Source organism: Parasteatoda tepidariorum, chromosome 5 (genome assembly GCF_043381705.1).
Source record: "Parasteatoda tepidariorum isolate YZ-2023 chromosome 5, CAS_Ptep_4.0, whole genome shotgun sequence".
Classification (NCBI taxonomy): Eukaryota; Metazoa; Arthropoda; class Arachnida; order Araneae; family Theridiidae; genus Parasteatoda; species Parasteatoda tepidariorum.
Window position 1 is genome coordinate 53,393,319 of NC_092208.1, and position 24,244 is coordinate 53,417,562.

The following is a 24,244-nucleotide window of genomic DNA, read 5'->3' on the forward strand; positions in this document are numbered from 1 at the left end:
TAATGTAAATCCTGTTAAAAAAATCAGGCTATGGCTTTATGTTGATTTTTCATGTTGATTTCAGATTGAAAAGCTTAATTGCTGTCAGAATATTCTATGTGAATTTTTCTAACACTTTCTTTTGCTATTTCTTTTTGACTGTTACGGTGTTTTTACTTTTTTTTTTTATTTCATACATCGATTGTATTTGTAAAAACTTTATCCATACACTTTTTATGGTTATATTTACTTCAGTAAGCATCGTTTTATACCTTACGAGTCGCAATGATTTTTTTTCCCTTTTCATTCTCGATAAATAATATGAGATTAGCTATAATCCTGAATATATAGTACTAGTAAATAAGCGAGGAGGGTACTCAATAATAAAGATCCAATCGATGTTACTTTTATTTGATTAATTAATTTATTTTTTGTCTTTATCTATCTAATAAAAACTCCATTTACAGACATCTCCTTCATCAGATAACTACATTCTTTTAATCGATACAAAATCCATGAATCTTAGGCAATCTAGTTACCTTTTCATTCATTTTATCAACCAGTTAATTTTTTCTTGCTTTTTCATGAGACTTTTCATGAGACTAATATAAACTAGTTCCAAAACCATGATTCCATCATATTGTCTGAGTAAAAACAGTAAAATCATATTAATATGCCCTTGTGTCATTCAAGCTATTTGTAAATGAACATTAACAAACCAGTAAAATCCTCTGAATTAAACATTAAAAACAGAATATTTAAAGTAGTTTATGTTCTTTATTTAAAATTCACAAAATTTCACTAAAGTGAAAGTCTCCTTAAAATACGTATTATTTATTTTCAGGTTCAGAAAGATGAAAAAAATGACGCTTAATTTTCAGAATTATCCTGTCAGTAACAGAGTTAGCCTCGATAACTTAACAGTTACAGCCCTGAATGAATTCTTTTCCCTTCCTCCAATTCTTTTCGCTTTTACATCAGATCTAGTTTAAACAATTAGACCTCGTAATTGAGATTACATGTATTAAATTGAGATTATTCTCATGTATTAAATTTCGACGTAAAGTTTGATGTATTCATACATATTTATTAAAACCGAGATCTATCTACTGCCTTAATATTTAAAAAAAATACACTTTGGGGAAAAATTATGATCAAAATACAAAAATATGGTAAAATTTCACGTGTTTTTGGCTTTATTAGAACGCCATGTTCGAATATTTTTATCGGAATGCTTTGTCATTAATTTAGGTAAACTAGTTGCAAAAATGATTCCATAATGTATGGTAAAACTTGGTAAATGTGTTAAAATTTGATAATTTCATCATGATACCTTAGAGCATGGCATGAAAGCGAATCATTTTTTCAGATTTATTATCATTTTCCTGACTAAATGTGTGGTAATAAGAACAATTATTTTGAATACCAGAATTTCAGATAAACCTCCACCATATGAATAGAATATCACCCCTTCTATAGTTTAAATACCGTGTATTTAGGTTTAATTGACCAGAACTATGTTTTTTTCAGAAATTTCACTACCGTAAAGTATGGTAATTTTCCCAATCTTTTTTTCTCCATATATGATCAATTTCTGCATTAAACTATTTCGTTATAAATAAATGATAAAATCATGCGTAATATACTTTATTAAACATTAGAAGCAAAGGATTTAAAGCAGTTTCATCTCCTTATTTCAACAACACGAAATACTCGTATTACAAATATCTCTTTTAGGGCCGGGATAGCCTGGTCAGTTGGGCACTGGGCCCATATCCAAGAGGTCGTGGGTTCTATCCTCGCCGGCCGAAGACTCCCCGTGTAGTAAATGGTGACTGATGCACGTTAAATCTGTCGAGTCTCAAAGTCCTCCATGTTCCCACAACAAATCAATACCTCTGGGGGTACTGATCCAGGAGTTTCCTTGTCTTCTGGATTGGTTCAAAATTACAAGGCTACGGAGTTGAACGTAAGTAGTCGTAAACCCATGAAATTGGGTCGGCTGATCAACGACGGTTATAAAATAAAATAAAATATCTCTTTTAAATGTTTAATCCATTTATTTTCGAGTCAAGAGCATAAAAACGGCTCCTAATCTAAAAAATTCTTTATTTGGTAACATAATTTGATTCGATTATATATCTTTTTTTATCGATTCGAGAGCTCTCAAATAATTTAACTTTCAGTCTCGAATGACAGGGTCTCGCTACGTGAGTCTAAACTGTTTCATCGAAGAGGAAAGGTGATATTTAATTCGTGTCGACTGAAAACAGTAAACAACGTAAACGAGTGTTGCTTCATCCGCATTAAACTCAAATATTTATCAACATTTGGACGACATCCATCAACTCAAGCTACGGTTTTCCCTGTCTTTTCCCTAAGATGGATGATCCGAAATGGCCAGGTAAGCGAAAGACGAGTGAAAAACATGGTGGATTTCAAGTGTCTGTCCCATAACACGGAGTCGTTTGAAAGATTGATAGGATTGCACCTTTCCCTGGAGAGAGAAAATACAAGAGGGAAAAAAAACTTTCTTTTTTTCCCTAGGGATCAGAGGGCAGACACGTAGGATGGTGAAATGTCTTATTCTATGGAGCTTCTACTCTATCTCAAAACAGGATTCTTGGGATTTTACGAGATTATGCAGGGGACGCAAAAAAACTTTGCTTAAAAAAAATTTGTGTTGATATTAAATTTGGATGATGAGAAAAAGCGATTATAGAGAAGCTGTTTATTGTGAAAAGTATAAGTCATGATTTAAAGATTAGTATTTATCTTGTAAAAGTTCAGCTCTGTTTTGTGACGCGAGTTTAAATTTATTAAACTAAACAAATGATAATAAAGGTCTAGAAACTTACTAAACTTTATAAATGTTTCAAGAAAGCAAATTAGTTTTCCTATATTTCTAAAAATGTTTCTAAAACAAAAAATTAAAAAAATTAAATAATAAAATCATTAGTAATATAAATTTTATTGACATTTTAATATCGTTTTATTTGATTTATGAAAGTTGTTCAATGTATATATTTTTTGTTTTTATGAAACCATCTGAATACTCGTTCTCTGAATGGGGAAAAAAAGCAAACTGTCAATAAATTAGTACTGGACAACTCTAAGAAACCAAACACAAAATTGAAAGACATGTAGCACAATTAATAAATTTAAAATAATTAATTTTTTTTCCGTAATTAATATTTTTTGTTCTGTCTGTGACTTTACGTTATTAGATTAAGCAAGTCACGTTTTCAGTTGTTCATCTTATCAAACAAAAATTACTGCATTCAGTAGCATTTGGTATCATCAGTATCATCATACATCTTCGCGGATATATGATATTCACGTGGCGAATTTACAACAAGCAAGTGTTTTTCTCTGGTATCTATGTCTTTAGTGGGCTCGTNATATATATATATATATATTGAAACTTTCACAGTATTGACTCAATTTTCATTGGTATCAAATTTACTAATCGCACTTTTATTACTATATTTGGTACCTATTAAAACGGCACCAAATGCCATAATACCAAGTGTGTTTAAAACAAAAAGAAATTTAGCAACATTAACTTCGGTATTAGTATGGCAGTATTTTGCGTTTCCCCTAAATGAATTAGTACCGTTTCTACCTAAATTTGTTTTTTAGTTTATAAGTTATTTTTATTTCAATTATTACCTCATTAGCTAAGTTAATTACACCTCATTGGGGTCAATAGCAGTATTACAATTTCTTACAATATCTCTCTACACGAAAAAAATACATTTCCTTCATTAACTTTGATTGTTAGTTTTTAATTTAATTAGAACCTATTAACAAAATGTAAGGCATGATTAGCGTTAATAATATTATGATGTTTTATTACACTTCTAACTAACTTGTTGCGATTTCTCCAATAATTTTGCTTTTTAGTAGCTTAATTTTTTATTTCAATTAGTTTTTAGTACCAAAAATAATCAAACAATAATAGCATAGTGATAGTTTTTGCCATTATTCTAAAAAAATAATCTTATTTCCCCATTAATTTTTATTTTTATTGCATCATTTTTTTTCAAGTATCGTTGATTTAAATAATTCAGTTTTACATCAAAATATTTTTAAAGTATAACTGTGAGCACATAAACAAGTGGTTTCAGATAAATTTAGAAATGCTAGTTTGATGGCTTTTCTAAATTTATCTGATGTTACCTATGCTACCACATTCAAGATGCTGACATTGCGAATAAAAAATAAATATTTCCTTTAATTAAATAAATTCATTTTTTGATTATTTAGAGAAATAAGCTAAAAAACATCATTGATGCTGTAGTTTAAGTAGTTGAACAGAATAATCTGAAATTTTATTTTTATCAAAAACGAATTCTGAACCAATAAGAAAATTCTAGCTTTTTACTTGAAAACTTCAAACAAATTTTCGAAAGGCAAAATTTGTCCTTTGTTGTCGCTATTCACATTTCAGGATAATAGCTTAAAAGGTTTTCGAAGTTACACGAGAGAGAGACACACAGGCAAACTATTCATTCCCTTACTATAAATATTTTTTTTAAAAATAGCATGCTAACAAATATTTATGAAAATCACACAAATATAAAAAAAGTTACTTTATTCTATGTTCAGAAAGTATCCGGGTTAAACAAAATATGGAATTTTTAGTGAGAACTATGATATTGAATAACAATGATGCTAAGAGTTAGAAGTCCTGATCTAAAAGCTGTGTTGGTAAATATAGAGTTGAAAATTAAAAAAAAAATTCACAGATAATTATAAAATAGATAGAAACAGAATTTATAAATTATCAGCAATTACAAAGAACCATACATTTAAAATACCAGTTTTAAGATTCACTTTATTATCAAAGTTTTACTCTAAATATCTTTTAAGCTACATTATAAATTTAAGGCTAGATGCGTACAAATGAGCGAAAATCATTTGTTTATAGGAATCATGGGATATGGAAATTGAGTAAAATGACATAAGAGATACGTGTTCATAGAAAAAATGTACTTATCATCGTTATTATTTAATCTAAATTATTGATTTAAAATGTTTGAATGGTGATATAAATGCAAATAAAATTATCATATGAAACAATGTATTTTTTGAAAAAAATAAAAATAAAAATTGAATGATGAAAGATGTTTGGTTCTAAAAGTTAAAAATATATTCCGAGTACTTTAGAATAGTGACACATTACACGCGTTTCTATATTAATTGATAAAAATATTTAATTTTATCCATTTAAACCCTTTCCATTTAATTTTTTTCAGTTTTGTGATGAATCAAAACTTGTAGATCTATGTAGATGCTAAACATTTAGATAAAAAATAGATTAAAGGTATCATTATAAAGAAGAAAACTTTAGTTTAGAGAGATCAGAGTTTGTAACTTAAAGAAACTAAATCTAAAAAAAAAGTGAATAAAAAGCTGTAAAATACATTAAACTAATTATTTTTTTAATAATATGATTAGGTAATTAATATTTCTTGAAGGAATACAACTCATAGCCAAGGTTAAATTAGACAAATTATCTAACTGAAATCAACCATTAAAATAAAAACAATTGCATCATCGTGACAATATCGGCAAATTAGACAAAAAAGAAACCCTAAACTGATTTTGATAGTAAAGATTTGAAAAAGTCGCACTTTTTAAAATTCCTTATTTCGAGAATCAGATTGAACCCACTTTAAAATCAAAACTTAACTTATTATCCATTAACTCTGACCACCTCAACTAGAGAAACTTTCCGAAGACGAAACATATTTTTTCTGTTACCTCAGTAAAAATTGCACTAGATTTCCAGAGGCGGAATCAGACTGCAGCAATTTTTACCAATACCACATACTAAATCCAAGCAAAATCAACAATATTATGAACTAAGTATGATTTAAAATCTATTTGACATGAAACAACGGTAAATTTCAATTAAAGATTTTGACCTGAAATACATAAAATATACAATGGGTATTTATAAAAATTCTTCGAAAAGTTAAAAGTATAAATCATTCACATTTAACAATAATTATTGTTTTTTTACATAGTATAATTCATAGTGTATAAATCAATAAATGCAATCTAAGTCATTAATTTCAGTATTCAAAATAAATGAAACAAAATCATTTGTTTAAAACAAAAATAAATAAATAAGTAAAACGCAATTCTTATCGCTTGGAAGAAGAATCCATGAATATTAAACTTTGCGTGTTATAAAAAAGAGCTTTCGAATTAAATTTTTAAATATTTCTAAGGAATATTTCTTTTTGAAAATGCTAGATACTTAGATTTTTTTCTTAAAAAATAAATCTCTTACTTTAGAGAAGTTATTTTCTGCTTTATCAAAAGTGATTCCCAGGAGGTTCCTTTGAGTATTATAACTTGAAACTAAAAGCAAATTTTGGTAACTTGCTTTTATGGGTATGAAGAAATGGTTTACAGTCACTTTTTTCTTCTTTAAAAAAAGTAAAAGAGTTATTAGCATTTTCTACTTTTTTTTGCTTATTCTCCTACTTTTCAAATTTTTTGATGTTAGGAGAATGCGATATACGCATTTTAATGCTGGAATTTTCGTAATAGATAAGGAGTAGTTACTGAACTATAGCATACATTTTTGAAATAAATACATAGTTGCGGAATATTAGTTTTTAACTTCTCGCATTTTATAAATGAAATAAATTCATTACTTTAGTAGACTATTTGCGTGTTTAACAAATCCACTTAAAAAAATTACAATTGATAATGTTTGATGGGTAAATAAGCTCTGGCCTTTTTTAAATTTGTTTAAAAGTTTGAAGACTGGAAACCCGTTTTCTTTATCAGTTTTACTGTTGTTTGACGCGAATTCCTAAACAAAAATTTATGTCATCACTCTTCACGACCAACATTTTTATTGTGTCTTTGAGGTCAAAATTCTCATTTTAAAACTTCGAAATACCAATCACGAGTTACTCTTTTATCCTCGGAATTTTAGCCGTACACAGCCCAAATCGCACGAGCAGCTGTAGTGTTCTTAAAACCTTGATTTAAAGAAAAAATAAGCGCAAAAAGTTCTAATTTTATCAACTTGATATTCCATTTTAGTGATATGAAATCTAGCGAAAATTAACTCCAAAAAATGTATGATCCTCTAAGAACAAAACATTTTTTTTTTCAAATGATCTAGAAATGAATGAAAAGTTTCATTAAAAAAATGAAGTGTTATTAATATGCGCAATATTATCAAATAGTTTTGAAACGAAAATTCTAAATTAGAATTTTTTTAATATGAAAATATTAGTTATAACGAACAAGCTATTTTTTATTTGAAAACTATGAAAAAAAGAAATAGAGTAGGAGCTTTTTAAAAAATCTTATATTCATTTCCAATGTGGCCATTTGATCTAATCAATTGGTGTAATTCATAAAATACATAAAAAAATATCAAAACAGAAAACTCAAACTTTAATTTAATCTGAATCTTAATATGAAATATTTTATCTATGCCTTCCCAGAAGCCCTGATGATGCTTGCAATATTTTATACCACTTTGTAACATTTGAACGATTACTATAATTATCAATCAAGCTAGTTTTTTTTTAACACAAACATCAAGATTCTGGTGTCATTTTTTCTGCTTTTAAGCACCTAATTTTTATAAAACTTTTAATCACCTAATTATTAAAATTTATTGGTTTTCGAAAAGAGAATACAAACTCAAACAATATGCAGACTATTTAAAAACAAAACAACTCATAATCGTATTTAGTAATATTTTAATACTGAGAAGATCTAAGATAATTTTTAATAGAATTATGAAAAACGTTATTATTATTATAATTTGATGAAGTAATCACCTGATTAATTTTCAGGTTAAAATACGATATTAATATACTTCGAGTGCAATAATTTGTAATAATTTAATTGTCATATTTATATTTAGAGTGTAAGATAATGATATTTAGTTTTTTTTATCGATTTGGAAAATGTATATATTTGGCGAAATAATTTTGCATTTCTTTCGATAATGAAATTTTAATTTACCCAAAACAGTGTTTCGGAATTTATAAATTAAAAAAAAATTAATAAAATAACATCTTTGGAATCGGGGGTAAAATTTTTATTTATTTAATTACAAAAAATGAATGTATAATTGCAACAAATAATTACTAAGTATTATTCAAAAAATAATTCGCTAAAGAAGTTTTTCTATTAAAAGCTATATCACACTTGAAATTATTCTAAAACTAAATGAGCTTTACTATTTTCGAAAAAAAAAATACATAGCATGCCGACTACTAATGCAAACTATAGTTTTAAGTTAATTTTTAACTGCTGTCATTGAAAAAAGGTCAAACGAAGCTACAATCATAAAATTGGTGCAAATAAAAACTCTTAAACACTATTCTTAAATATATGGCTATTGATTTTCCGCTAAATTGAATATTTTCGTGATGACAACCATTACCCTGGATTAAGACATATTTTCTTAGATTGTAGGACAAGGGTGGCAAATTTCATACGCCGTTGAAATCTTTTTTTAGTAAAAAAATATGTACTCTTTCGACTTGTTTGCAGCTGTTTCTAAAATTATAACAAAAATAAATACTACTTATGAATTCTTTCTTAAAAAAAACTAACCAATCAATTTCCTTCTTGTAGGTATATTATTATTATTTTTAAATGTTTAAGGGATAAAATACTCACTTCTTTTGAATGAAGGAACACATTTTCTAAAGAAAAATTTTGTTTTTCTTAAAATGTGTTTTTAACTATATAAAAGGAGTTTCTGCTAGAAAAGTTGTAGAAAAAAAATTATATAAATAACTCATATATCTATAATCATCTCATGTAGGCATATCAACATCTCATAAACATTGCAAAAATGAAAACGGATTGTTCATGAATGGAGTATTTTAAATAGAATCTTAGAGTGACTACATAAAGTATGAGTGAATTTTTTCAAATTGTAATATTACTAAAATTTTAAACTAATTTTCTGACAGAAATTTATAAATTTAAATATAATTATATATTTACTTAATATTTTTGATTATGAGAAATGTGTTATTTGTGTCATTTCAGTAGTGCTATTAGTAGTCTATTCAGTAGTGCTAGCGTCCTCTCAATCGTGCTATTAAGAGGGGCACTGGACATTCCGAAGAAGAAAAATCTTTCAAAACTCCTTCATGAATCATTCAATCTATCATGAATTTGAGATATTAAAAGAAATTACACTTTACTGAGTAATAGGCCCAAAAAAAAAGAAGAAAAAAAAATTATTAAAGTTTTTTTTTTTTTTTTTTTTTTTTTTTTTTTTTTTTTTTTTTTTACCGAGTTATAAGATTTTAAATTTATAAAGGTCCATGCATCAATACTTAGACAAAGTTGCTTTTTCTCGTAATGGAATTTTTCAATATTCTCACAACTTCAAAGTTCCTTGCAGTAAAGTAAAAATTCTTCCGATACTCTTCGATGCGTCTCTTTGATTCTTGAGGCATTTGATTAACTCAATGTCTTAATTTAATTACAAGGCTAAGGAGTTGAACATAGGTAGTCGTAAACTCAAATTTCGTCTGCTGTTCAACTACAGTTTTAAAATAAAATAACATACCTTAATTAAATTGTTTGATAATTTAACGAACATAGTTGAAGCGTGTTTTTGAAGACATTTTTAGTGACAAAATAACAACTTAATGCCTAGTTACGTTATATTTTTACATTGCTGCCATAACCAATTAAATTTATTTAAATACTTATTAGAACGTATCTGGAAAAAATTTAATTAAAAAAGTAATTATTTATTTCTCAATTATCAATAATTAAAAACCATACTTTTAGCTATAACTTTAATACTAATGATTATTTTTTTTAATTACCAACATTCTGCTGAAATTTGAAAATAGACGAATAAAAATTGCCTTTTTTTTAGTTCTGGAAATCCTGTGTCCCCTTAATTCTATTTGTATGTGCATGTAAAAGCTGAAATGTCTGTGCATGTGTATATGTAAATGTTGAAAAATGCTCCAGGAAGATGCTCAGTAATATATCTTAAGAAGTAAGATGTAAGGGGTTAAAATGAAACCAATATAATTTGTGAAATATTAATTGATTCTTATAAATGAGGTTGATTTTTTGCAATTTAGTATCTCATATACACGCAATAAAACTCATTTAAAAAAATCAGAATAGCTGGATGCTAAAGGCGGGTAGTACACATTACAAAATACTTGAAATATTTATAATTCAAAATTTTTTGTACTACACTTTTGTTAACACTTGCGCTGCCCAACTTTGTGCAGTTCAGTAAAGGCTATGATAAAAAAAGAGATATTTGTAAAATAGCAATGCATACTATTTATAAAGTAGAAATTAATAAAAATTAACAAAATCATTTGCTTCAATTTCATTTATAACTGAGGCAAACTGGTATAACATAAGGCAGTCAAAAATCAGTTGCATAAATGTTGAGAGGCGCTTTCCAACCTTGAAAATTGAATTGGCATTTTACAATGATTCCAATTGCAAGTACTACCTGCTACTGGATTTATATGGGAACAATTGCAAATGTGAAATAATATTATAGGCCGAAAATAGTTAGCCTGGATAACAACGAGAGAGGGATATACCTTAGAGTTAATCAGTTAAAAGAGTTAACAGACTTGTAACTAGAAGTGTTTTATTGAAATTAAATGTACAGTCGTATTATGTATCCATTTAAACAGAGCATTTTTAAGTGATAGTGAGTTAAATAATTACTCTGGATAATTAGTTAAATACAAAGCTATACCCCTTAGTTTTAGAGTCTTACCATTTTACTGAAAAATACAAATAAAAAATAAGTTCCAATACTGACAGCAAGATTTTAGACTTGAAGCTTCATTGAATGTTAAAAAAACAATCATGTAGCAATCCATCCTATCATTTGGTCTTAAAAGATCTAAGCTTTAACTTTCTGAGACATCTTATTATATTACAAATGTAATTTTTTCGTTTAATGCAGTGTTTTCAAACCATCACAGGATTGCCAACTTCTCCCCTTTCTACAAAAGATTACACGCAACAACATAGAATTCAAGTCTAAAACTTGCCAACTTTTAGTTATTTCTTTCCAAAATCAGCAAAATAGTCATTTTAAACAAAATTACTACTTTTATTAACAATCTACTATATTATTGTTTTCAAATTTAACATGTTTATTTTATTATTGGTTTATAATATTTTCAATCTGTACAAATACTATCTGAATGAATCTGCTGAATCTGGTGTTTCAGACAATTAATTTTATTTGAAATTTCGTATTTATCCATCAATATTTCTTTCTTTTTTTTAATAGTTATTAAAATGTATTTTACTGATAATGCACACTTTATACATAAACAATTGTCTATTAGCAAATTATTAACAAATTAATTATTAACAAATTATTATTAACAAATGAATGAAAAGCATGAAAGATTATGTCTCGCGTTTCAAATAGCAAAATTTAAAAATATAAAAATTGTTTTCAATATAATTTAAAGTTCTTGAAAGTATGTATCTTGAATCGAACAGAATCTTACATACATCCTTTACAATCTGACATATATATTATTAAGTAAAAGTAAAATAAATCTTCTCTTTCTGCTTAACTTTACTCTCAATTTGAGCTTTTAAAATTATACTCTATGCTAAATCCGTGATCGTTAACTGAAACACGTCAAAATATATCGGAAGCTGTTATTTAAATCATTTTTCTAATAAAAATCACTTTATAAACCTTTGAATCATTTTCTTTCTTTTTCAGTCACGCCTTCAGACCCAGAAATGGAAGTAGAAGGGAAGAAGGTCCGGAACGGGAGCACAGTAGGCCCTTATTCGGAAGGTTCCACCTTCGTCTTGGAGTGTAAATCATCCGGCGGGCGTCCGGCACCGGAAGTAACTTGGTGGAACGGCACGAAACCCCTTCCGGTCAAAACCGCGGTTCATCCGGAAGGGAACGGAACCTACTTCGTAACCTCTACAGCTCGCTTTGTTCTTTCACGATGGGATCTTGGAGGAAAAGTGGAATGTAGAGTTCGGAGTAATGCTACAACCCATGTCGTTTATCAATGGATCAAGTTAGATATACACGGTACTACAAATTTTATTGTTTAAACAGTTGCTATAAATGCATGTTGAATTAAGTAACTCAATGTGTTTATTACCTAGGTTAGAGAAAAACTTATATTATTTGCTCTTTGTTTTTAATCGCAATTTTATGGCTAAAGCTAAACAACGGTAAGTATATCTACTTATCAAGTTACATATACACGGTACTACAACTTTTATTGTTTAAACAGTTGCTATGATTTTACTTTGAACTAGTAATTCACTGTGCTTAGTATCCAGATTAGAAAAGGATTACTGCAGTTTACCATTTGTTTTTGAACACAATTTTATGAATAAAGCTAAACAACGATAAACATATCCAACTTATCAATGGATCAAGTTAGATAAACACGGCACTACAATTTTTTTTGTTTAAATATTTGCTATAAATGTACGTTGAACTTAGTAACTGACTGTGTTTATTTCTTAGGTTAGAAATGGATTAATACCCTTTACCCTTTGTTTTTGAACACTATCTAATGGATAAAGATAAACCACGTAAATGGAGGAAAATTGATGAACCGTATACTATTTACCCTTTGTTTTTTAACACTATCTAATGGATAAAGATAAACCACGTAAATGGAGGACAATTGATGAACCGTATATTATTTACCCTTTGTTTTTTAACACTATCTAATGGATAAAGATAAACCACGTAAATGGAGGAAAATTGATGAACCGTATACTATTTACCCTTTGTTTTTTAACACTATCTAATGGATAAAGATAAACCACGTAAATGGAGGACAATTGATGAGCCGTAAAATTATATACTATTTTTTTATACAATAAAGATCCTTCTTTAATAAAGAAACACAGGAAGAGATATGGAAGAGGCTACGAAGAATTAAAACAATTAAAAATGGAAACAAGCTTGAGCTAGATAAATAAACAAATAATGAAAGATACATATGAAGAGGGACAACATCCTTTCTCCTTGTTGCGACTTGTTTGTAATTTTCTACTACAGTTCTGTGTTTCCCTTTCTTCTTATTTTGTGTTTTAACAGTGATGAAAGTTTTTATCTGCTCATGATACTGTTTCAGAACCATAATTAAAAAGGAATCAGAATCATGGATGCTAACCAGTTAAGAAATATAGTTTTGGGAGGGGTTTTGTTTTAAAGAAAATAAATATTTACTTTTTAAATGTATTTTGAAATTAGTATTATTTTGGTGGTGCCTAATAAGGTTGACAGTATCAGTTCAATCCTTTACAGTCAAAATTCATCAAAAAGTTTTTTTTTCTTTTTTACTATTTTGAAGAACGATCTATTTACATCTCGAAAAATAATGAGGTTCACTGAACTAATTATTTATTTAAATCTTATATTATCTTCTTAATTTCATAAAAAAAACGGTATGTCCTTTAGAGGCACAATTAAATACGATATAATTGAGAGAAAAATATCCAGCTAATGATTTCGTTCCTTACTTGAAAATTACCGAGCCAAACAATATCGATAGTTTGTTTTACAATAATTTAGCATAATACATCACATACTAATTCTTAACTTTTCTGTCATCTATGAAGAAATTTAACTTCCTTAAATAAATATGGATGTTTTATAACTAATTTTATCTTAGCTGATCCTGGAGCATAGAAGTTTAGCTTCCAGGAAAGCTTAGCTGTTCCTGGAAGCTAAACTTGATTTTGAGTATTTATAATATCTTATATCCTTTACATTATATAGCATCGGAAAACGGCATGGCTTAAATTTTGATTATAAATGATTCCAGACGAAAACGAAGAGCTTTCGTGATTTCAAAAGACTTACCATGGCTGTGTTTTATTCTCTATTTCTGATTCATAACTTTGCTTTTCTTGGGATTTGACTCCTACAATAAAAGTTTATTATAAGTTTAAGATAGGAGGATTAAGTTATTTATTTAAGCACAACTAGCATAAAAGTGAATAAAGACTTACGTTAGTTTAAAGTTATTATGATAAAAGTTCAGATATAATAAAATTCTAAAGAGTCAACCATTATGAAATCTAAATCATGAGTGTAGATAGGTTGGTATATGTTGATTATAAATTTAAGTTGAAATAATTTTATTCCAAATTTAGTTTTTTTTAAAAAACAAAATTGCGGTTCGGAAAATACAGCTTTTAAGTATTATAAAAATCATAGATTTTCTATCTTTGAGGAAGTTATTTGTAACTGAAAAACCTTGCTTTCAAAGATTTGAGGATTATAAGTTTTTGCTGGAATGTAAATGATTGTTCTATTTTTTCATAGTATTATTTCTTATGCCAACAACTAATTTTATGCAATATCTTTATAAAAATGATATATACTGCAGAGTAACCACGGCATAATATATGAGTAATCAAGTTGAAATAAGTTTCACGCACAAGTTTTAGAAACATAGTTTTCTTATATCAAAAACCATTGCTTAAAACGAGACAGCATACATTGTTGTTTATAAGACGTAATTTTTATTAAGTTATTTTTAAAAGAAATTTCATTGAAGTGGACAAGAATTTTAACACACTGCTTTAAATTATATCAGAATTGTTAAAGTAAATCTCAGAAAATTTAACTATAAATGGTAAAAAAGATAACTTTTTTCTCTGTTAGCACTATTAAAAAATATTCAATGTTTAGAATTAAAATATATTTTTCTAAATGTTCTTATCTGCTTAAATCATTGAACACTTTCGGAATTAGTTAATATTTCAGCATCGAAAGAAATTAGAAACATATAGTGGTTGATTCAATTAATATCTCACACAGAGAAAGAAAATGTTGCAAAAATACCGTTCTGTCTGGTTACGACTCTTCTGAAAAAAAAACGTATTTTTAATTGAGAAAACATAACATACTCTATTTAAATCATTCATTTGGGAATTTTACCGTTCATATGGTAACGGTTTATCGGAAATTCTGGTTTTCAAAATAAAATGCTAGATCTTATTACCACATATTTAGAAAAAAATGCAAAACTGAAAAGTACAATTAACCGAATGAATGATTTTTTTGACATGCTCTAAGTTGTCACGCTGAAATAACCAAATTTTAGCACATTTAGCAAAATTTATCGTTTATTATAAAACCGTAATTTACTTTAATTTTTGCAAAATTGTCACCGATGAGCTTCGGTAAAAATTAGTTTAATATTCTCATATGCAAGAAACTTGATAAATTTCACCATATTCTGGCAGTTTGAACCTTAATTTTTTTTCTCAGTGCAAGATATAATGCTTAAAACCTAAATAATATGTATATGCAGCTCTAAATTATTTTAAATTTAGCTACACTAAGAGCAAATGAAATATATATTTTTGCCAGGGCACAAAACTCACACGTAAAAAGTCTGTGACCGTTCTATCTTTTCCTAGATGCATTAAACATTTGAGTGAAAAATCTTCCAATTATCTTCCTAAAATAGTTTGGATAAAAATATATTAATGTAATGAATTCCCATTTTTTCAAACTGATAGAAAAGCAGTTATTACTCGGAAAAAATTCTGAATAAAATTCCGGAAAAAATTACCATGTTCATAGTTATATTACTCTTTACCGAAAAATCTATTTTTCTCGGAGCTCAAAAAATCTGGTATATCGTAATTTATGCAGCAGTATTTACCGAAAATAGATCAGCAAATTTTACACAGTAGATGGATCCAATTTTTTTCTTATCATCAAAAACACTTATTTGAACAAATACCTCTGTAAGACTATTTTTTTTGTATGAATTTAAGAAATGTTTTATCAATTAAAAAATAATAACATTTATTATTAAATAAACTTTTTCTCATTTTTTCAAGTTAAAATGCTTAGGATAAAACATTCTGTTTTTAATCATTACAATACTGTGTGTAGACTGAAGACGTTCTGCATTTTCATGAAATTTCTTAAGTTCAGTTTGTCGTTGCGAATTATCTCATTTTCTCTATTTCATAATACTATATTTAGGATAGATAGCACAAGTTTCAAAAGTGATAAAAATAATATTTAGATACGGCTATTTTTTATCATCAAAAATATTTTTATATACAGACATATAATTTTTTCAGCAATGATGTCTTTCGCTAAAATTTGTTTGTGGACTATTTGAAATTTATTACAGTTAATTGCTTTTGTTTAAAATAATATGTTTCGGATATAAACTTATATATATATCCTTTACAGTCAAAATTCATCAAAAAGTTTTTTTTTTCTTTTTTACTATTTTGAAGAACGATCTATTTGCATCTCGAAAAATAANTATAATTATATATATATATATATATATATAAGCGTGTGACAACTTTTCTAGGGATTGAAATATATTATTAGGGCTTAATACACAGGGATTAATTTTTATATTACACGATCTATAATTTTTCGTAAACTTTATTGCATTTATTAATTTGTATTCTTTTGGAAATGTAATGTTAAGGATAAATACGTACTATTCCGAATTATCTCTAAGACCTCTACACTAAGCTCATGAACAACTTTCATTTTCACCGGATTGTAACGCTGACACGCGAAGTAGTTAGAAAAGGTTCCAGCCTTTTCATAAAATTCTCGAAGCTCAGCATTTTATCACGGACAAGAATGGAATGAAAGCAATGAAATTATTTATTTCACTTCTATATATAATTAGATTATGACCTCAAAACTTTTCAGGTGCCGATGGGGCGTAAAATAGAGCTTCTCTCTTGACATTTATAACACGTCCAAGGAGATATGTAGTGCTCCACCCTCTACTTCCGGATATTAAGTCTTCGTAGGAAAAGAGCCGTATAGGTGTGGAAATTATGATTTAATTTACGACTACCAGACCCGAAGAGTAGAGTTTCCTGTAAAGTCATAAATCTCACTGCATTTATCAGTGAAAAGTCCCAGAAACCGTGTAATGAGATCGCGTTAAAAGCGAGCTGCAACTAGATATTTTATGTAGCTCAAAATGACCATTTGAAGAAAACGGCTAAAATCTCAAGTATAATATTTAGTTTCTTAACTTTAAAGAAATATTAATTTATACCCCTTCCAATTTTTGTAATATAATTCTCTCATTCATGTTTTATTCTATTATTTCGTGTTAAGTCCTTAACATTATAGCATTAATTGGAAATTTCCCAGAAGCCGTGCAATGAGTGCTCAAGAAAGAGGAGATATTACCAGATATGTATGAAACTCAAAATTAACATTTAAAGAGAAAAGGTACGTTGAATTGAATTTAATTGAATGTAGATTTCAGTAGAGTATAATCTAAAGGATATGCTGAGCCAAATATTACGCTGAAATATAATAGAGGAAAACACATACTACAATTTTCCATTTTTAAAATACATTTTTACATAAGTGTAAAAAAAAAAAGTAATTCGCTAGACAGGTAAATTTAAAAGTCACTAAATGGGGAAATTCTATAAAATACATTAAAAAGGTAAAATGGTACATATGAAGTATAAATAAAATGGTAATGAAATCAGGTAAAGACTTTTATATACAATACAAAGTACCAATAGCGCGTAGAAATACGAAACTGTTATAATGATGAATTTCACTCCATGTGATGTTCAAACCATTCCGCAATATTATCCACACCAAAACTGCAGTTGACGCACATGTCTAATCGTGTGAATAACAATTCTAGATCGTCGACATAAAGTGAACCAAATACTGAAAGTGATAGCATGTTCAAGATGAGTGAAACATTTATAATAAAAGTATGGCATATAAAACACTGTCTTTAGGAACACTTTCAACCTTATTGAAGATCGTGGAAAATGTAGTACCAAATTTAACTCGAAAATACCGCTTAGGAGAAAATGTTTCAGGACGATAGTTAAAATTAGAGCCTCTTAAGGATTCCATATCGTGAGCTTTCTCAATATTAAAGAAGATGGACATGAGATAGTCTTGCCGGACAAATGCGTTACGGATACGAGATTTAAGACAATTATGTTATCAATCATGAGACTTCCCTTACCAAAGTCTTCTCAATTTTAAGAATCATGAGGTATTTTTTACAAGTAATATAATAGACGTGAATTGACCATACGCTCAAATGATCTCGAAAGACAGCTGGGTTAACGCTATAGAGCGATAACTAACAGGATTTGTCGACTTTTTACCTGGTTTTAAATGGGTATCACAATTGCTTCATACCTACCAGGCGAGTACGTTTCTTCATGATATAAGACATATAAGCATTCTGAAAATTATGGAAATGATTGAATGGAAACGCCGTAAGCAGAGTATCAGTAAAGAAGACATTCATCGTCAGAAAAATACAATGGTAAAATCCATAGTCTTCAGAGCAACAGAAGTGGATTGATTGGCACGTTGAAAGTATTTTCGATCCTCTTTCTTTCGAGAATGGCTTGTTTATTTATTTTTAGGTAGGGTAACTTTTTTCGGAAGCTTTTTCGGAAAAAGGTTGAGGAGCCATTTCGGAATTTTTAGTTTTAGGTGTTTTGTTTGGAAAAGGTGATGTGGTTCTATTGGATGGGAAAGCGGTTAAATTAAAGCGGAACTTTTGTGCTTGGGGCTTGTTGTTGTAACTTATTCTCCTCTCTGACTAAGTAAGACAAGACCCATTAGACCATTAACCCTCAGAAAATCGAAAACCAGGAGGGATTAAGCAGTGTATATATCTTCCCTGGAAGGACCCAAGCAGTCTAGGACGTGCGCTTGATGCCTAAACTAGGTAAGTGACGTAGATGTTTGTGTTGTAGTATCAGTCTGAGTACTAAATAAACAATGATATGTCTTAACAGCCGTGGAAAGTCTTAACATATTTCCGTAATGTAGCTCCTTAATGACGCTAATTCTTCCAATATGCATAGAAGAGCCTTGCGAATCAAGAACGGTGACACTTTAGAGAATGAAGTAATTGGTTCAGCAAGAGTCAACAGTGACGTTATTAAATATAAAATGTAATTACATGGAGTGTTGATTTTTTCACTGTTTTTTCCGTTAGTGTACAAAACTTTTGGGAAGTGACAATGCTGTCTTTTTGAAAAGAAACAAATCTTTTTTTTTAATATGAACAATATTAATAAAACATGTAAATCACTGAGTTACAAGATATCAGAAAGATTAATACTTACAAAATAATTATAAAATAATTACCATTAACTCTGAATTTTTATGGAAGAGAGTAAAAGGAATAAAAACAAAACAATTTAATAATTTTTATTGCACATTCTTTTTAATTAAACGACAGTTGCGTGTCATCCTTTAATTTTTTTAATAGAACATCTCTGGAATAAGAATTGTAAAGTGTTAGAGATATTATTTAGTGATACATTTCTGTATAGGCATTTTTTCCAATCTACCCTTGAATAAATAAGAGAAAAACTATTACTTGATTAAAATATTTCGTTGCTTCAAAAATTTTTCGATATGTTTAACGTTCATATTCTCATTACTTGCCAGACGTGAACGAGAAGAAACCAAACTGACTTGGTCTCAAAATGGTGAATTAGTGAGAGTAACCAAAATAATTTAGTTTTTCTCATTCATATCTTGAGAATTTGCACCTACTTTGAGAGCATAAAACATAGCAAGTTTTGTTTCCATCTCCATATTTTTCAAACCAATCGAGTTTTTATCATGTATTATCTAAATTCTTCAGTTCATTGGGATATTCTACTTTGAAGAAAAACTAATTAAACGCTTATTCAAATTAACCAAGATTTACATTTAATAACTACAAATTTAAAAAAAAACTATACATTTAATAAAACAATACGTTTATTTTATTTTGATTGCTAATAAATTTTATAAAAATAAATTTCCAACAAATGTCTTTTTACTTGTAATTTAATATAAAACTCACTCAACCGTGCAAAAGTGAGCTGATTTGCAACGTATGCAAAATTATTTGTTTGCAAAACATTATGTTCAATAGGTTGAAGTATTTTTCTTGTTTTCCTTTCCATTACCTACTTTTGTTGAATAACTGCGTAGCATAATTTTTTTACTGTACTTTTCTCTTTCCTGTATGTTAATATTAAAGTATGCATGTTATACATGTATTAAAAATTCATTTTCCAAAACAATATTTTAAATAGATTTTGTAATAATTCCTTTTTTTACTCTTCCTCTTTTACTTTGGGGAGTAACCTCCATGTATTTTAACAAATATATATTTACCACATTTTAAAAATGCTAAATTTTTGAAACTAAACAGGTAGATTCCTTTTTGCTTTGATTACTAACCAAATGTGAAAATAATCTCGATAAAACTCTTCTTTTTTTATGTTAGTCTGGAAACATACATGTTACATACATTTATTCAAAATTAATTTTTCAATACAATATTTTAAATAAAACTGGGTTATCACTCCTTTTTCTTGCTCTTCAGCATCTATTTTTGTGGAGTAACCATCTTACATTTTCATACAGATATATCAATCGTATTTTAAAAATACTAAATTTTCAAAAATGCCTTTGAAGATTCATTTTATTTTGTTTGCAAACAGAATGTGAAAATAATCTCGATGAAATTATTCATATGTAATATGCTAATAGGAAAACATGCACGTTATGCATTTATTTAAAAATAATTTTCCAATACAACATATAAAATAGATTTCGAAATCGCTAGTTTTTCTTCCTCTTAATCACTTACTTTTGCCTTCCTGCATTTTAACATTAATTCATTTAACTTCTTTAAAAAATACTACATTTTCAAAACTGTTCATATAGATTCCTTTTGTTTTGATTCCTAATAGAATGTGAGAATAATCTCCATAAAATTCTTCTTCTGTATCTTAATAGAAACACGTACATGTTATATGTTTATGCAAATTTCATTTTTTAATACGATAGTTTTAACAGATTTTGGAGCTCTTTTTTTCCCTATTCATCATCTATTATTTTAGTATCCTTTCTGCATTTTAACACAAATACATTCGCCAATTTTCAAAGATACTAAACTTTCAAAATTAATCATGTAGATTGATTTTATTTTGATTGCTAACAAAATTTGAAAATCTCGATGGATTTATTATTTTGTATATTAATATGAAAACATACATGTTACACGTTTATTCAAAATTTCTTTTTCAACACAATATTTAAAATATATTTTGGAATCGCTTTTTTTTTACCTCTTCATCATCTACTTTTGCGGAGTAACTTTCTTTGATGTTACATCAATAGGATCGATACATATAAGATTTTTACCACTTGAGATTGTCAAAATGAAGTGAAGAGGTTCGAAAAATAGAAGAAATTCTACTCAGTCAATGTTTTAGGTCTTAGCCTAAGGCTTTGTCAAAACGGCTTAGTACTTTTTGACTAGACCGACGAGATTTCAACCCTCTTTAGATTTCTGAATCCTTTTCTTGAGATAAAAGAATAAAATTCGGGTTCTTTACCGGTGGCACCAACAAGTCTTGTTACCTTAAATTTGATTCCGGAAAGGCCCAAAGTCTTATCTCAAAGAAAGTTCTACTTTTTTTTTCTTTCCCCCCAAATTGACACCTTAGTTCATATCAAGGTGACTGTTGGGGAAATTCATTTAGTTCTTAAGGAAAGAAAGCTGGATACACCTTAACTCAGCACTGATTTGTTTTGCGTTTAGGAAGAAAAGAAAACGCTGCTGATCTTCAGGATTATTTGAAGGACCATATAGTGGTTTATTACAAGGAAATAAAATATTACATAAACTCATACAAGAAATAAAGTTTTTAGAAAACAGTTATTTTTAATAATAATTGTGGAGATTTTATTGCTTCATAAAGTGTATTAAAAGGGATAATGCATATTTTAAATGTGTTTAATAGTCTTGTTGGTACATACGCACTATTTTGACTTAATTATCCTTATTTATTTTTCTTATTGCGCCGTATTTTTTTGTTCCATTGTTAAATCTCTTCTGTCAGTACGTGTGTGCTTAATTTCAAAAAATTATCAAAGATGACGCACTATTATTTAAAATATTGCTCAAACGCATTGTTTTTCATGTAATGCTTCATTTTTATTTTTAATAACACTGCACTGTCAGCTGTCTTATAATCTTATTTTATAACCGTCGTTGAACAGCTGACCCAATTTCATGGGTTTACGACTACTTACGTTCAACTCCGTAGCCTTGTAATTTTGAACCAATCCTGAAGACAAGGAAACTTCTGGATCAGCACCCCCAGAGGTATTGATTTGTTGTGGGAACATGGAGGACTTTGAGACTCGACAGATTTAACGTGCATCAGTCACCATTTACTACACGGGGAGTCTTCGGCCGGCGAGGATCGAACCCACGACCTCTTGGATATGGGCCCAGCGCCCTACCGACCAGGCTATTCCGGCCCTCTGTCTTATAATTATCATTATTTTTAAAGTTCAAATATATATAAAACAAAAAGCAGAAAAAGGAGCAAAACGAAGAAAATTAATAAGTTTCATTGACCGCGCATATGCAGCAAGTATATAGAACTCGTAAAATATGTTTATTATTGCTTTAGAAACTTTGATTTTAATAATGAGGAAAATTTAAATAAAAGCAACTATTCAACTGTTTTTTCTAAAATTGTTTGATCAATTAACCAACAACAGAAAAATTTTGTAATTACCCCAATAGACAAGCTAACAATTATGAAATCATCAGTAAAAAGTCTATGATGAACTTTTAATTAAGGAGTTAGGAAATAGTAGAAATTTTAAGCTTAGTAATTTAAATAATAATATTATCATCAAAAAGTTTTTAGCTTAATATAAGAGGATAAAAAATAAAATTAGAAATATACTATTTCCTTACTAAATTATCATTCCAAAATTTCAAAAAATTCGTAGGAAATTTAGAACAATCACATGGGGGTCTAATACTTACCTAACTATATCTGTCAACACTTTCTCTAACTGTTTAAATTGAATTATTAACAATATATTGTGACTTATGATTTCCAAGATCTTTTCAATAGCATTCCCCTTTCTAAACTAAAAGATGTTCTTTTGAGATATTACTATTATTTTAAAAATATCCTTAGTTGTGATTTCGATTATTGGGAAATTCTAATAATTTTTGCCTTTTTAATAATTATCTTTTTTTTAAATAAATTTTAAGTTTTTGAATTAAGGATTTAGAAGAGAAGAAATTATCTGCTTTTTTGATTTATACGATAAATGAAAAAAAAATTAATTTTAATGTAAATAAACAAATTATTTGGATTTCTAGTGTTTTAAAAACATCTATTTAAATATAATTTTCAATCAACTGAATAGAATTTGAAAAAAAAATTAGTAGTAATGATTTCTTATTAAAAAAAAATTGACAAATTCCTTCAAAATTTGATTTAAAAAAAAGCAATAGATACCCAACTAAAGTAATTAAAATGTATATAAAATCATTGATTGTTCTATATGTTATTATTAATAAATTTACTACAACTTCGTAGTTAAATTATATTTTTAATATAGGCAAATCCGTAGCTGAAAATATGTGCAAAACAAGCAAATCATGTTTCTCTCCCCCTTTTCCAAAAATAAATGTTAGTTTTCAAAAATCAATAAAATCGTATAATTTAATATCAACTTTTTTAATTATAAACTTTAAGTTGTCCAGTATAATATTACCTTGCGCACATCCCGTTTCAGGCTATTCCTTGGTAACTAACAAATTAGAGCACTTCAGTACTGCAGTAAGAACGCGAAGTAAAAAACGCGTCTAACTACATTTGCGCTTCTGTTTTCATATTTTGTTATCTGGCAATCTTATTACGAAAATATTTTAAATCATTCTTAAAAGATTCCGGTACGTGAAAGCTCATTTAAATTCTTTGCTGGCTTTATAAATTTTGCTTGATGTTTTCCACTAAATTGATTTTTAATATTTTATTTTCTGTTTTTTGCTGATATATTTTTTATTTAATTATTTCTTAACATATTTTTTATTCAATTTTCTTAGTGTTTCTCTCATTATTGTATTGATATATTTTGCTTTGGCTACATTGATACAATATTAAAAAGAACACTTTTTTTGAAGATATAATCGTGAGAGCTGATGAAAAAATTATATCTTTTCATGAGTTTGTTTTCCTGCATTTTATTTATATTATTTTATTTTTATTTTTTTAAACAATAATTAATTAATAATAATTAATCAAAATTTCTTAAAAATATTAAATTTTAATAATTATTTTTCTTTTCATTAATCTTTATTATGTTTCATATTTTCTCTATATTTTTAACTTTATATATATATATATATATTTAATATCA

At 27.8% G+C, this 24,244-nt stretch overlaps 1 protein-coding gene across 1 annotated transcript in view; it reads left to right on the forward strand.

The window, feature by feature from the left end:
- Positions 1-24,244, forward strand: part of LOC107449150 (B-cell receptor CD22) — a 239,683-nt gene that overhangs the window by 116,871 nt on the left and 98,568 nt on the right. The window contains 1 exon segment of the mRNA XM_043055035.2: positions 11,732-12,058. Within this exon segment, the coding sequence (XP_042910969.2) occupies positions 11,732-12,058 (327 nt within the window).